Source organism: Lentinula edodes (assembly GCF_021015755.1).
Source record: "Lentinula edodes strain Le(Bin) 0899 ss11 chromosome Unknown C8R40scaffold_19, whole genome shotgun sequence".
Lineage (NCBI taxonomy): Eukaryota > Fungi > Basidiomycota > Agaricomycetes > Agaricales > Omphalotaceae > Lentinula > Lentinula edodes.
In genome coordinates, this window is record NW_025764325.1 from 174,894 (window position 1) to 188,537 (window position 13,644).

The window sequence follows — 13,644 nt, forward strand, 5'->3', positions numbered from 1 at the left end:
AAGCTCAGTTGATAGTAAAGCAACTAATCATTGATGTAGGTACCTGTTAGTGTGAGTTCAAGCTATTCTGTGTTCAGTGCATAGACTATCTTCCAGGTATACTAGAGCTCACCTCAGTTGATAGTAAAGCAACTGAGGGACTCAAATATGCCATGAGCATGCATCTGCAAAACCTGTCTGTTTGCCAGAGCAAGGGTACTAGCTGGAGAGCACTCTCCAGCACCCAAAGCACCGAGAGCAAAAATTTCAGCTCGCTCTAGGTGCTTTGGCTGCTGGGAAGCACTCTCAGCTGCTCTCAGAGAAATAGCCAAAAAAACAGGTTTTGCAGATGTGATCTAGGTTGTACTGTACAGTATCATAATTGGGACGGTGTATATGGATAGGGATGGTCAAAGCTGGATCTGTATGTGCATACAGAGATATGTCCCAACATATTTACTGTGGTTAGCAGATATCCAGTAAAATGCTGGAAATATTCATATATACTCTGCACATTGGATATGATTTTCTGAGCAAAACACCTCAGTATACACACTAGAGTCTAGAATATACTAGGTTTACCCTTATAGGGTGTATAAAACAATGTAACTAACAATGGAATAAATAAAGTTAGAAGATACATAAGTAATTGTTTAATGATATTGTAGAAAGCTGAGGGCGGGAGGGTTTCAAACCTACTGTATATAAATAAAATTGTCCACCATATGTAGACTGACAATGGAATGCAGATGAAACATAAGATAAGAAAATGAGATGAAATATTTATTTACAAAGTGTACCTGACTGGACTCATATCACCTGCTTTGGCCTAATGTCCATATTCATTCAACAGGGTGGTCTATGAATAGGTGTCACTGTATGAGTTCCAAAGTTTGCTGTGTTTCAGTAAACAATGCCAGACTCAATTTTTTCAAGTTCAGCTTATTGTTATTTCTTGAGTGTGAAATTCAGAAAATGTCACAATACTGAACTGACTCACAAAGTAGGATTTTTGAGAAACATACCACAATCAAGTTGTCCTACTACCACAACTGAGAATTAACCAACATTAACATGGATAGGATATGATGAGATAGTAGTATCCACAAAAAATAAGTTCAAAAGATATTGTTACAGTAGGCACTTAATGCTTAATTGATGATAAGACAATTGTGATTGTACTGCATCTGCAAAACCTGTATGTTTGGCTAAATAGCCAAAAGCAGCTTAGAGCACTTCAGAGCACTTCCCAGCAGCAAAAGCACCCAGAGCAGGCTTTGATTTTTACTTTGGGTGCTTTTGTCACTGGAGAGTGCTCTCCAGCCAGTATCCTTGCTCTGGTGAGTATACATGTTTTGCAGATGTGTTGAACTCACCTCAGGTGATAATAAGAGTCAAACAACTGAGGTGCTTGAATTTATTATGAAGTATGAAGGTTAAGCTGCACAGTATACAGTAATAATGTCATTTGTGAACCAGAAAATTCAAAGCTGTATGTACATATGGAATATTCCCCAAGTATCTCACTGGGGTGCATAAAATCTTAGACTTATTTATGTGATAGGCATGTATCTGTAGGCCTACCAGAATCTCATTCAGACTTTGTACAACACAATATTGCAAGATTCCCCATTCAAGAGTAGCACATTGGCCTCAAAGGCTTAATTCCTTGTCTACTATGGTGTGCTAACTTGATGCTGAGGCTGAGACACTGTGCTACTGAATGGAATTTACAGTGGACACTGTAAAATGTGATTTTCTCATGGAACTTATCACCCTGAGAATCCGCCGGACCGAGTGTTAGAATGATCAAAAACAAAATTGAAGCTCGACCCTCCCGCCTACTCCAATGAGGGTGAGTTTTCTCGATGAAACTGATGATGGATTTGTACTCAGGAAGGCCAAATACGTCCAAAAACACACCTCCGAAGTTTTTCCCACGAGATTTTAGGGTACGGCCAATTTTTCGAGGTCTGCAACCCAAACTTGCCTTTTTCGGAGATCGGCTTGTTGAAACCTCTTCCTTTTTGTGCCAGAATACTTGAAAAGTAGAATAGAATGATTTCTACTATAATCTGAGCCTGGGAAAACTCGCTCATTTTTTTTGTCGACTTTGATTGTCCCCGACTGTACTTCTCTCTGAGTATAGACGGTGAAGTCACGCCCGGATGACAGGCCCGGTCAAATTTGATCGGATTTGGACGATGCACTTTTGGCCGAGATCTGCATTGTCCGTCTGTATTACTATCACGTTACTGTTGATTTCTTTTCTCACCATGGGTTGTGTCATAAAGTACGCAGCCCCTATCATTTTCCCTTTCTCACCGTCTCGACGCCTTTACTTGTACAATACATCATCCCATCGCTGTCAATCTCTATCGATTACTGATCTATCTATTACTGATCCACCTGACCCACCTTCTCTTTCTATCAGCTTCCGCCTCCTTCCTTGCCCCTGAACTGTACAGTATTACATCGTTGTTTCTCGCAGACTAGATTATGTATATATAGCCAACCCTCCACAGCCTGGTCCCTTATCTTGGCCTCTCTGTCATTATCTGGGACCAGGTATGTGCTTACTTATTATTACCTATGACTACGATACTCAATATATCTCTGTCATTATCTGGGACCAGTTCGCCTCCGCTCCGCTTAGTCACTCCGCCTCACTCACCTGCTTAGTCGCTCCGCCTCACTCACCTGCTTAGTCGCTCCGCCTCACTGCCTGGCTTAGTCACCCCGCTTCCTGCTCCGCTAGTCACTCTGCCTCTGCCGCTTCGTGACATTAGGTCAAGATCCATTACTGCACTGACAGCCTACCGATAAGGTTGTCCTTGCAGGATCCGTAGACACCACGTCTTCCCCAGTCCCGCCCGATTCTGAAACACCTGCTGCCAGTATAGACTGCTCCACACTCCCGCACGCACTTGACCCCAGAGACCAAGCTCACGCCCACAACAACAACGATACTTGGCGTGATTGCCAGTCTCAACCTTGCCCCAACGCCCTTTCGAACTCGATCCGAGAGCCACTCACTGTGAGCAATATAACCTTCCTGCCAATTCCCCAACCCCGATTGCCTACTCCCATCATGTCGACTCCTTTCCCGCCTGCCCCAAATACCTCTGCTGAGGATCTCATGGCTCAGCTCATCAGACAAGTAGCCAGCCTTGCTACAGCCATGGAGGAACGCTCATCCTCCAAGTCAAGCATGAACAAACCCGAGGTCTTCAAGGGTAAAGATGGTGCTGAAGCTCGTTGCTTCATGGCTCAGTTCCAAAATTGGGCGTCAGAACAACCGGATCTCGCCAAGAGCCAAGTTAAACTTATCAAGTCCGCCCTGGGCTTCTTCACAGAAAGTGCTGGAGATTGGGCAACTCCCCATCTGTTACACTTCAGTGCAGAGAATCCCCCTTTCGGAGGAAACTGGGATACGTTCTTGAAGGAATTTAGCCAGCGGTTTGAACCAATGGACCCAGGTATGGAAGCCCGTAGCGAGATCAAGAACCTCAGACAAAGTAAAGGGCAGACAGTTGCAGAATTTGCCCAGAAGTTCAAGGATATCGGAGATCGGACTGAAATGTCTGATATTGATTTACGGGAACGCTTCTTCACCGCCTTACTTCCGGAGATCCGACAACACCTTATCATCGTAAACATCGCCCAAGGAATCGCTCCGACTTTGAAAGAGGCAATCAAACGAGCTATATCGGTGGATGTCTACCTGCATGATCCCACCATGACCGGCCGAAACACCGGACATGCTCCCGCACACACCGCTCACATTACCCCTGCCGACCCTCACGCCATGGACATTGATGCTACTCATACCAGCACTGGGAATAGCAGGGAGGCCTTCCTTGCCCGTATGCGCGGACAATGTTTTGGTTGTGGAGCTCAAGGCCATGTTAAGCAGAATTGCCCACACAAGGAGACTACCTGCCGATACTGTGGACGCCGGGGACACCTAGAATCCGTCTGTCAGGACAAGTTCATGGGACTTAGTCGCGACCGTGGCCGACGCCAACAGCCTCGCTGTCAGCAGATCTCAGCCACGGCGGCACCATTTACCTTATTCCCAAACGAATCAGTTCAGATTGCCGCCTCAATCCCAACACCTGTCGCTGGACCTGCTATACCGAGCCCCGCTAATCAGGACTTCTCCACCCAAATTGGACAAATAAGGGAATTGTTGGACCGTGCTAATGCCATGTCTCCTCCGTCCTCTGGTTTTCAGCAGGGTTTTTAAAGAGGGTACCCGCTCCGGCTGCACCGAGAGTACCCCATAATCAGTTTACTATGTTCGCTACCTCTTCGTATGACTCGCTCCCATCATGTACAATATCATCTATCTGGGAATTAAATTCCAGCTCCCCACATTTCCGAATTCATGCAAAACTGAGAGGAAGGAACCATAGTATAACAACCGCAGCCATGGTAGACTGTGGAGCTACCGCCCTGTTTTTAAACCAAGACTTTGCCACCAGAAATCACGTAACCTGCGCACCCCTCCATAAACCAATCGATGTATTCAATATCGATGGTACACCTAACCGAGCCGGGCAAATCACCCACTTTGCACGCTTAGCACTCACAGTGGATAACCAGGAGCGATGGATGGATTTCCTGATCACAAACTTAGGAGGAGAGGATATTATTCTCGGACTCCCCTGGTTACGGAAGGTAAATCCAGAGATTGACTGGGAGAAGGGACGACTTTCAGTAAAACCACCCCGGGTACATATAAAGGAAGTAGAAGATGAGCAGACTTCACACCCTCACCTAGTGGCGTCTACTACCAATAGTCCAATCCAGGAACTCTCAAACAAAGGATCCCAACGTGAACCCAATCACACTGAGGCAGACCTAGAGGAGAATGAAATCATAACAGCAACGGAGGAATCCCCAATACACCGAATACGAGCCAATCACAAAACATGTCGGGCATGGGTGAAAGCGGGGATATTGGAAGAACAAACAGAGGAAGTATGGTGCTCAGCAGGGTTCACTTATTCTCAACAACTAGCAGAGGAGGCTAACCACGATAAACCCATTAAAACCTTTGAGGAGATGGTCCCTGAGCAGTACCGAGACTTCAAGAAGGTTTTCTCCGAATCTGCCTCTGAGCGATTACCTGCCCATCAGCCCTGGGATCACGCTATCGATCTTGTACCCGGAGCACCAGCAACCATGCGGACAAAGATCTACCCAATGTCCTTGAACGAGCAGGAGGAACTCGACCGCTTTCTAGAAGAAAACCTACGGAAAGGCTACATCGTTCCCTCGAAGTCACCTATCTCATCTCCAGTCTTCTTCGTGAAGAAGAAGGATGGGAAACTCCGTTTCGTACAGGACTACCGGAAACTGAATGAGTATACTGTGAAGAACCGATACCCTCTCCCATTAGTTGCTGATATCATTAGCCGGCTTCAGGGAGCGCAATATTTCACCAAGTTTGACGTTCGCTGGGGCTACAATAATGTGCGGATTAAGAAGGGGCATGAATGGAAAGGCGCATTTGCAACAACTCGGGGCTTGTTCGAGCCTAAGGTTATGTTCTTCGGTCTCACGAATTCCCCTGCCACATTCCAAGCACTTATGAATGTGATATTTGCTGATCTCATTGCAGCTGGCAAGGTTGCAGTCTACCTAGACGACATCCTCATATTCAGTAATGACCTCAAGGAACACCGACAAGTGGTACGGGAAGTATTAACGCGACTAGAAAAGCATGACCTCTATTTGCGCCCAGAGAAGTGTGAATTTGAACAGCAACAGATCGAATACCTGGGACTTATCATTTCAGAAGGGGAGGTGAGAATGGATCCGGTCAAAGTAGCGGCTGTTCGTGACTGGCCAGTCCCTACCAACCTCCGGGAACTGCGAGGATTTTTGGGGTTTGCAAACTTCTACTGGCGCTTTATCCGAAATTTTGCAAGAATAGCTCGACCTTTGAACGACCTAACCAAGAAGGATACCAGCTTTAACTGGACTGGTACACAACAGGAGGCATTTGACACCCTTCGAGAGGCCTTCATCTCCGCACCAATCCTTGCTCTATGGGCGCCAGATCGGCCCACTCGAATTGAGGTAGACGCATCAGGCTTTGCTACGGGAGGCGCCCTCATGCAGAAGCAAGACGATGGTCAGTGGCACCCGGTAGCCTTCAGATCGGCATCCATGCAGCCAGCAGAACGGAACTATGAAATATATGATCGGGAGATGCTTGCCATCATTGAAGCATTGAAGGACTTCCACAACCATTCGACATTATCACCGACCACTCCAACCTCGAATTCTGGCGCACAGCACAAGACGTTACCCGTCGACAAGCCCGATGGGCCCTCTATCTATCACGGTTTGGTTTTCATATGATCCACCATCCTGGCCGAGTAAACACCCAAGCTGATGCTCTTTCTCGTATGGCAGTACATCATGTATCAGATAGCGATGACAATCAGCAACAGACCGTCCTTAAACCTGGCCACTTCACCAAAATCGCCGCTTCAATCCTACGGAACCCCCTAGAGGATCGTATTCGGAAAGCCTCAGAATGGGAAGCACAAGTACTGGAAGGTCTGGAAACAGTCAAGAAGCACGGGTTACAACGCTTGGCCAATGGGATAGCTGAATGGGAGGAGGACAACGGGTTGGTCTATTACCGGGGCCGGGTATATGTACCAGCAGACAACAATCTACGCACCGAGGTACTCCGTCAATGCCATGATCATCCAACTGCTGGACATCCCGGATTACATGGGACACTTGACCTGGTCAGCACCCACTTCTGATGGCCGACACTGCGTTCTTTTGTGGAGAAATACGTTGAGGGATGCGAGATTTGCGCCCGCAAGAAGATCCAACGGCACCCACGAGCTGTGACTCAACCACTGGATGTACCATCCGGCCTATGGGAAGAGGTAGGGGTCGACCTGATAACACAATTGCCTAACTCCCAGGGATACGACGCAGTCTTGGTCTGTACAGACCTGTATGGAAAACAAATCCATGCTATTCCTTGCACCAGCTCCATTACAGCCGAAGGTGTCGCCGATATCTATTACCGAGAAATCTTCTGTCTCCATGGTCTTCCCCTCCACTTCAAATCCGACCGCGGACCTCAGTTCGCAGCTAAACTCATGCGATCCCTCCTCGCTAGACTGGGAATTAAATCAGATCTAACCTCCGGATATCGTCCTCAGTCCAATGGCCAAACTGAACGCGCAAATCAGGAAGTGGAAAAATACATCCGCCTCTATGTGGGACGACGACAAGATGACTGGGCAGAACACCTCCCCATGGCGGAGTTTGTGATTAACTCGCGGACTCACTCGGCCCTAGGCATGTCCCCATTCGAGTTAACCTACGGATACCTTCCCCTGTTCAATATCCCGGTTGGTCAATGCAGCGGCATTCCAGCGGTGGATGACCGCATACGGATTCTCCGAGAAGCGCGACAGGATGCTGGAGCTGCCTTACATCTAGGAAAGAAGCAACAAAAGGAGGGATACGAACGTGGGAAGCGAAAAGCGCATCAATTCAAAGTTGGGGACCTAGTTTGGCTAAGTGCGGAGGACATTAACCTGCAGCTATCCAGTGAAAAACTAGGAGACCGACAGCTAGGACCTTACCGTATTCTGGAGAAAGTCGGACCTCTGGATTACCGCCTTGACCTTCCCTTGTCATTAGACCGCCTTCATCCTGTCTTCCATGTCGACAAACTATATCCATGGAAAGGTAACCCCATCAATGGCGAAATACCAACACCACCAGAGCCGGTGTACTTAGAAGATGAAGATGAACCGGAATATGAAGTGGAGGAGATCTTGGATAGTCGGGTACGATGGAAGAAGTTGGAATATCTAGTAAAATGGAAAGGTTACGATGCAGGACACAACTCTTGGGAACCCGCACCCAACCTCAGCCGGGCACCAAAAATTGTTCGGGCCTTTCACAAAAAACATCCGACAGCGGCAAAACCTTGACCATCGAGGGCAATGGTCATAAGGAGGGGGGTAATGTCATAAAGTACGCAGCCCCTATCATTTTCCCTTTCTCACCGTCTCGACGCCTTTACTTGTACAATACATCATCCCATCGCTGTCAATCTCCATCGATTACTGATCTATCTATTACTGATCCACCTGACCCACCTTCTCTTTCTATCGGCTTCCGCCTCCTTCCTTGCCCCTGAACTGTACAGTATTACATCGTTGTTTCTCGCAGACTAGATTATGTATATATAGCCAACCCTCCACAGCCTGGTCCCTTATCTTGACCTCTCTGTCATTATCTGGGACCAGGTATGTGCTTACTTATTATTACCTATGACTACGATACTCAATATATCTCTGTCATTATCTGGGACCAGTTCGCCTCCGCTCCGCTTAGTCGCTCCGCCTCCGCTCCGCTTAGTCGCTCCGCCTCCGCTCCGCTTAGTCGCTCCGCCTCCGCTCCGCTTAGTCGCTCCGCCTCACTCACCTGCTTAGTCACTCCGCCTCACTGCCTGGCTTAGTCACCCCGCTTCCTGCTCCGCTAGTCACTCTGCCTCTGCCGCTTCGTGACAGGTTGGCCGGTTCTCTGCCCGTCGTTTCGCCTGTCCCTCTCAATCTATTTACCTCCGTTCCCACTACTAACACTTGGCGTCGTCCCTGGCAGTTTGATCGACAATGGTGCTGCTGCCGCTGGCTATCTCTCTGTCCCGCTCCTCGTCTCCACTCTCGACGACCTCGACCCCGAATCACTCGCTCTTTTTTACGGCGTCGTGAACACTCAGGCCGTCGCTCTCTCACTCCTCACGATTAGAACACAGCAAATCATTGATGCCATGGATGTTGATGAACCAGGCAACTCGGACAAGGCTCAGATCATCGAACATGAGGACAAAGACCTTGAAGTTATCTATCCCGCTGAACCTCAGCCTGCTGATACACTTGTGCTTCTCGGAAAGCACGAGGGTGGCATATATCATGCTATCTACAAGAATATGTATGTATACTTGCTTTTTGATCTCCGTAATCTTCTGTGTCTGATTCCTCCAAGCAACAAGTTGACAGATCCAGGACTGAAAGAACTTTGCAAGCAGTATTCCCTTGCAACAACAGGCAACAAGACAGTTTTGAAGGAGAGGATAACAGGGTTCAGCCAGGATAAAAGCCGTTGGCAGCAGTACGTTTTCTAAATCGCTTCTCTTCTTCCTGCAGCTGAGTATAGAATTGTCCTAGCCTCTTTCCTAATGCTCGACGCTCTCACTGCGGTGTTCGTGATGGCGGCGTTACCAAGAACAAACCCAAGACAGACGTAGGCCCTGTGAAGATTAAAAAGCTCAAGCCCTCGGTGCTACGACAGAATGAGTTGATGGGTTTACCATTGCACGCACCGCTCGGTGCCCAGCTCTTTGCCTCGGAACGGTCGAAAGATATGCAAACGCTAGAGGAGAAGAGCTCACTTTTGCGTCGGGTACGTTGTTGTTCTGCTCTTTGTTGCTTTCAACCAATGTAGTTGCCGGGCAAAGGAGTTTGACGACACACACCCTCACATTCCCTGTGAGGAGCTTTATCGCAGAAAGAAACTTCGAGAAGAGCAACTGGCTAAGGAGAAGGCAGACAACAAGGTGCGTAGCATAGGCTCTTTCCTCTTTCACCGCTCAGACATACCTGTAGGTAGCGATAGCAGAGAACCTGCGTTCGATGACTGCCCAAATCGCCAGCCTCACGGCTACGATTCAGATGCTCACCGGGTTTTCGCCCCCGTTCCAAGCTTCCTCTTTCCCTTTTTCGTCATTAGCCCACTACCCGAATCCTCAAACAAGTAATTTGTCAAATTTTGACTGAATTTTCTGCTGACTTACTTTCCCCAGATCTGCCTCCAAATCCTGTTTATAACGGGTTGGCTTTGAGCCATACGAGCTATCATGGCTCTTCTTTCCCTTCAACTGGTAAGTAACTCAACCCCTAATCGCTGCTTGTTCTTTAGTTTTCATTCTAGGTCTCTCGGGCGTTCAAGTGGACAGTTTCGCCGCAAACCCGTTGCCAGTTCCGCCTGTAGCTCTGCATGTCCCTCTTACTTCACAGAGCCCTGCAACACTCATTGAGCCTGCGAACACTAAATGGAACGACAAACCACCTACGAATAATCGGCCAACGACATGTATGCCATCCACAAATAAAGGCGCCGCTCTATCATCTATACAGGAAGAGACATCCAACAAGCTCACCATTGGGCATGGAAAAGCCATCTACTACAAATACAGCCAAGTTCATGAGCCCCGCCAGATATCCTTTGTCGCTGACATCGCTTGCTTAGACCGCGTCTGGGATGATGAACAACCCAATTGGGACCCCCTTGACTGCGGTAGAAACCTGCTAGAAATCAACGGCAGTCCTATTGCTCTCAAATACTGGAAACAAGTTTTCAGTCGCAAAAATGATGGCACTTGGTCATGGTTAAAGAGGCTCTGGGTTGAATGGAAGGTAAGGAATATTTATATGACCAGGCTTTCATTGACAGGAGTTCTGTAGTATGTTGCAGAGCGTTACCGTTCTAGCAGTAGCGACCAGTTCTGGCAGGAGTTCTCGTACAGCAACGGTGATCACTACCACTGGAAAGCTATCACTGATCGACTTCGTGACCTCCAGAGTGAACGCGACCAAGAGTTAGTTGACCAGGCCAAGGCTGAATATGGTGATAATTTTGGGAAGATCTTTGTTAATAACCGAGGTAAAGTACTTACTGATAGACCTACAATTGCTCGACACTATGTTAATGAGTTAGCAAAACGTCCTTTGTAATTCTTATTTTCCCTTGCCGTATTCAAGTATTTCGACTGCTTTATATGATTCTTGATTTGGTTACAATAAATCAATGAAATAATATGCTTCTCTAAGCACAATGGCATGACCGATTACAAGTGGGACAAACAGTAGTAGGTGCGTGATTCATGTTAAAGAAATCATCACGGTCAACATGAGGATTATCATTCCAGGAGATAAGGTATTTCACGATGGTTAAATGTGTGAATTCCTGGCTCCACCCCCCCCACTCACAAATCTGACGCAAAGGCCAATGACGCTCCACAGAAAGCCACTGGCACCCACCACGTTGGAATGAGTGGGTTCCATAAGGAACAAAATCGACACCTATATTGAGAAGGTTGTTTCGAAACATCTCAAGAAATTGTTCCGATGTCTAAAAGCAAACCTGAGTACAAGCAAAGTAAAGGATTATTACAGAGGGTCTTACCATAGGTTCATTCTCCTCAGCGAGGCGGTCATTAGCTCGAATTTTTCGGAATAAGTGACCTTCTGTTAAGCCTGATATAAGGATCCATTTGACGAAAGCCCGTACAACACATATGTGCTGGTATTCCTCTGGCATTTCATACCAGACAAAAGGCTTGATATCTAAAGAAGATCAACGCCACTATACTACACAATCTGATGAAACTTACCCCCAAATTGACTTGTCTTTCGGAAAGGGAGATGAAGGCTAAGCTTAAGCTGGCCAGTCTTGGGGTCATCTGAAAGGTTGATGTCTTGTAGCTGAATCTTGAGCATTTCGTCCACACGGAGTAGCCCACAGAAGGAAAAGTTGTATCCACAATTCATCATTGAACATGCACGCGGGCCTAATTGTCCTTTGCGAGTAAGAGGCGAAGACAGCTGGGGCTCTCTAAACTCAGGCTTGCGATTGAAGTAATAAAGATTTTCGAGTAAGGCCTAACACGTATATTAGGCTTACTGACAAGGAGCTGCAAAACATGCATACCGATGTGACTGCTCGAGCACTGGTGGGAGTGTCACCACTCTGTGTCTATACATATATACGTTAGTTAAACAATTAACGTGTTTTTATATGAACTTGCCTTACGACGGCGGAGACTAAGCATATAAGTAGAGACAGTCTCCAAGACTGAAGGATTGCCTAGCATCTTTCCAGAAATCTCACTACGGTGCCAGGCTTGCATACCTAAGCCATGGACTCTTCCAAAGCCAAAGGTTGCTGCAGCGCGCATCTTCTGGGCATGCGTATATGTTGACCATTCCTTTGTTGTTGCAGTTGCTTTACCATCAAGGTCAATTATATCACAACTAGAAAATGGTTCAGTTATTTATGCGTATTAATTGAGTCACATACGAATCCATTATCCAAGCCACGAGATATACTGCTGCTTGAGGATGAGGTTTATTGCAGAAGAATTGGGTTCCCTCAGTTATCATTCGTCGATCGACAAGGAATTTATTGCATTGCTTCATCAACCTTGAGTGAATTCAATCCTCAGTAAGATAAATCTAACATTTGATAGATACATACCGGAGATATTCTTGTGATGTCTTCTCAGATACACCTTTTGAAACTTCTCGAATTGTGTCGTTGAGCCCAGACAACTCAACCTCAACTTGGTCATGGCTTTCTTTCAGATCGTCCAAGATATCTGCGGGACTCAAGTGCTGTTCTTCAGTAATAACTTTGAGCAACCCAGAGTATGAGCTGTCGGTGGTGATGTCGACGGTCATTGTTGAGGGAGGAACGAATCAAGCCCCTATTACTAACTCTATTTGTGCAGTGCAGTTGCTGAGCTGGTAAGAGAGGAGCTGCAGGGGTTTAAATGCAATGTCTAACGAGCCTCGAGGAAACCTTGATGCTCACTCAAGGGAATATTTATCTCAAAAAACATGAAGAAAGATGCAGGTATATTTGTATGAACACCAATTACGATACAATTATATGCCAATTATGCTGCTTCACCGGTGTCGGACACGTTTAGATGGGCGTAATACTGGAAACTCCTCAAGGTCCGAAAGGTCGCTGACTTCATCCAGGCCAGCAGCAGTACGGATCGTACCCTTCCAATCGCCCCTGCAAATGTCTGCCCATCGCGTAAACTTCTGCAGGCCTAATTTCCAGCGTGACGCCCACGATGCTTCCCGTTCAGCACGTTCTTCAGCAGTAGCCTTTGCTAGAAAGGATTTGTTTGATTGAAACCCGTTGTCGCGCCATCGGAAAAGGCCACCAGAAGAGTACTGTATGATGGCATAGCTATCGTGAATGCTGAGGATGGTGGAGCCAGGAAGAAAGCAAATAATGAGCCCAAGGTCCCAGAGCACAAGGTGTCCACCTTTGTCAGGGTCGAAGGGTCCCATGTTGGTGTCGGCACACCAGCTGGAGGCGCGGTTGTCAGGATCCATGTGAGGTGGAGAAAAGGAGCGGGGTCCCAGGTTGAAAGTAGTCACAGCAAACGCGGTGTTTCGGAAGTTAGCTTGTAGCTCAGGTTGTTTGCGTTGGATTTCCTCGTTTGTATCCCTATATTCAACATAGTTCTTGTGGCAGAACGTGTTGAAGAGAGCTAGGGTGAGTTCCTTTAGTATTCAAACTACTGATTAAAGGAGAAGCTGCGCACCGTTTTGAAAGCCTGAGATACGCCGAATTGCATTGTTTTAAAGAAGCTCTTGCATGGCGTTCTGATTCGCTGTGCCAGAAACTTTGTAGTTCTGCAGTTTGCACCGCCCGTTACCATAACCGTACCCAACTGTTCGCGAGGCGAAATCTCCACGCCGACCATGTTTTTGTGTTTCAGTGAAGGTGCTCAAATCACGACAAAGCATAGCAGCAGCAGTAGCATCAGCTTCTACTGCCTGCCATTCTTTCCCTTTGGACCCATGAGGA

General features: G+C 47.2%; 1 protein-coding gene across 1 annotated transcript; it reads right to left on the bottom strand.

Annotated features, from left to right (window-relative positions):
* Nucleotides 1-10,860: 10,860 nt before the first annotated feature.
* Nucleotides 10,861-11,355, bottom strand: C8R40DRAFT_1046388 (uncharacterized protein; the record flags this gene model as incomplete). Its single annotated transcript, XM_046224364.1, has 2 exons — nucleotides 10,861-11,166; nucleotides 11,221-11,355. 2 exons carry the CDS (start codon nucleotides 11,353-11,355, stop codon nucleotides 10,861-10,863), a joined length of 441 nt encoding a protein of 146 aa, XP_046085945.1.
* Between the last annotated feature and the right edge of the window lie 2,289 nt (nucleotides 11,356-13,644).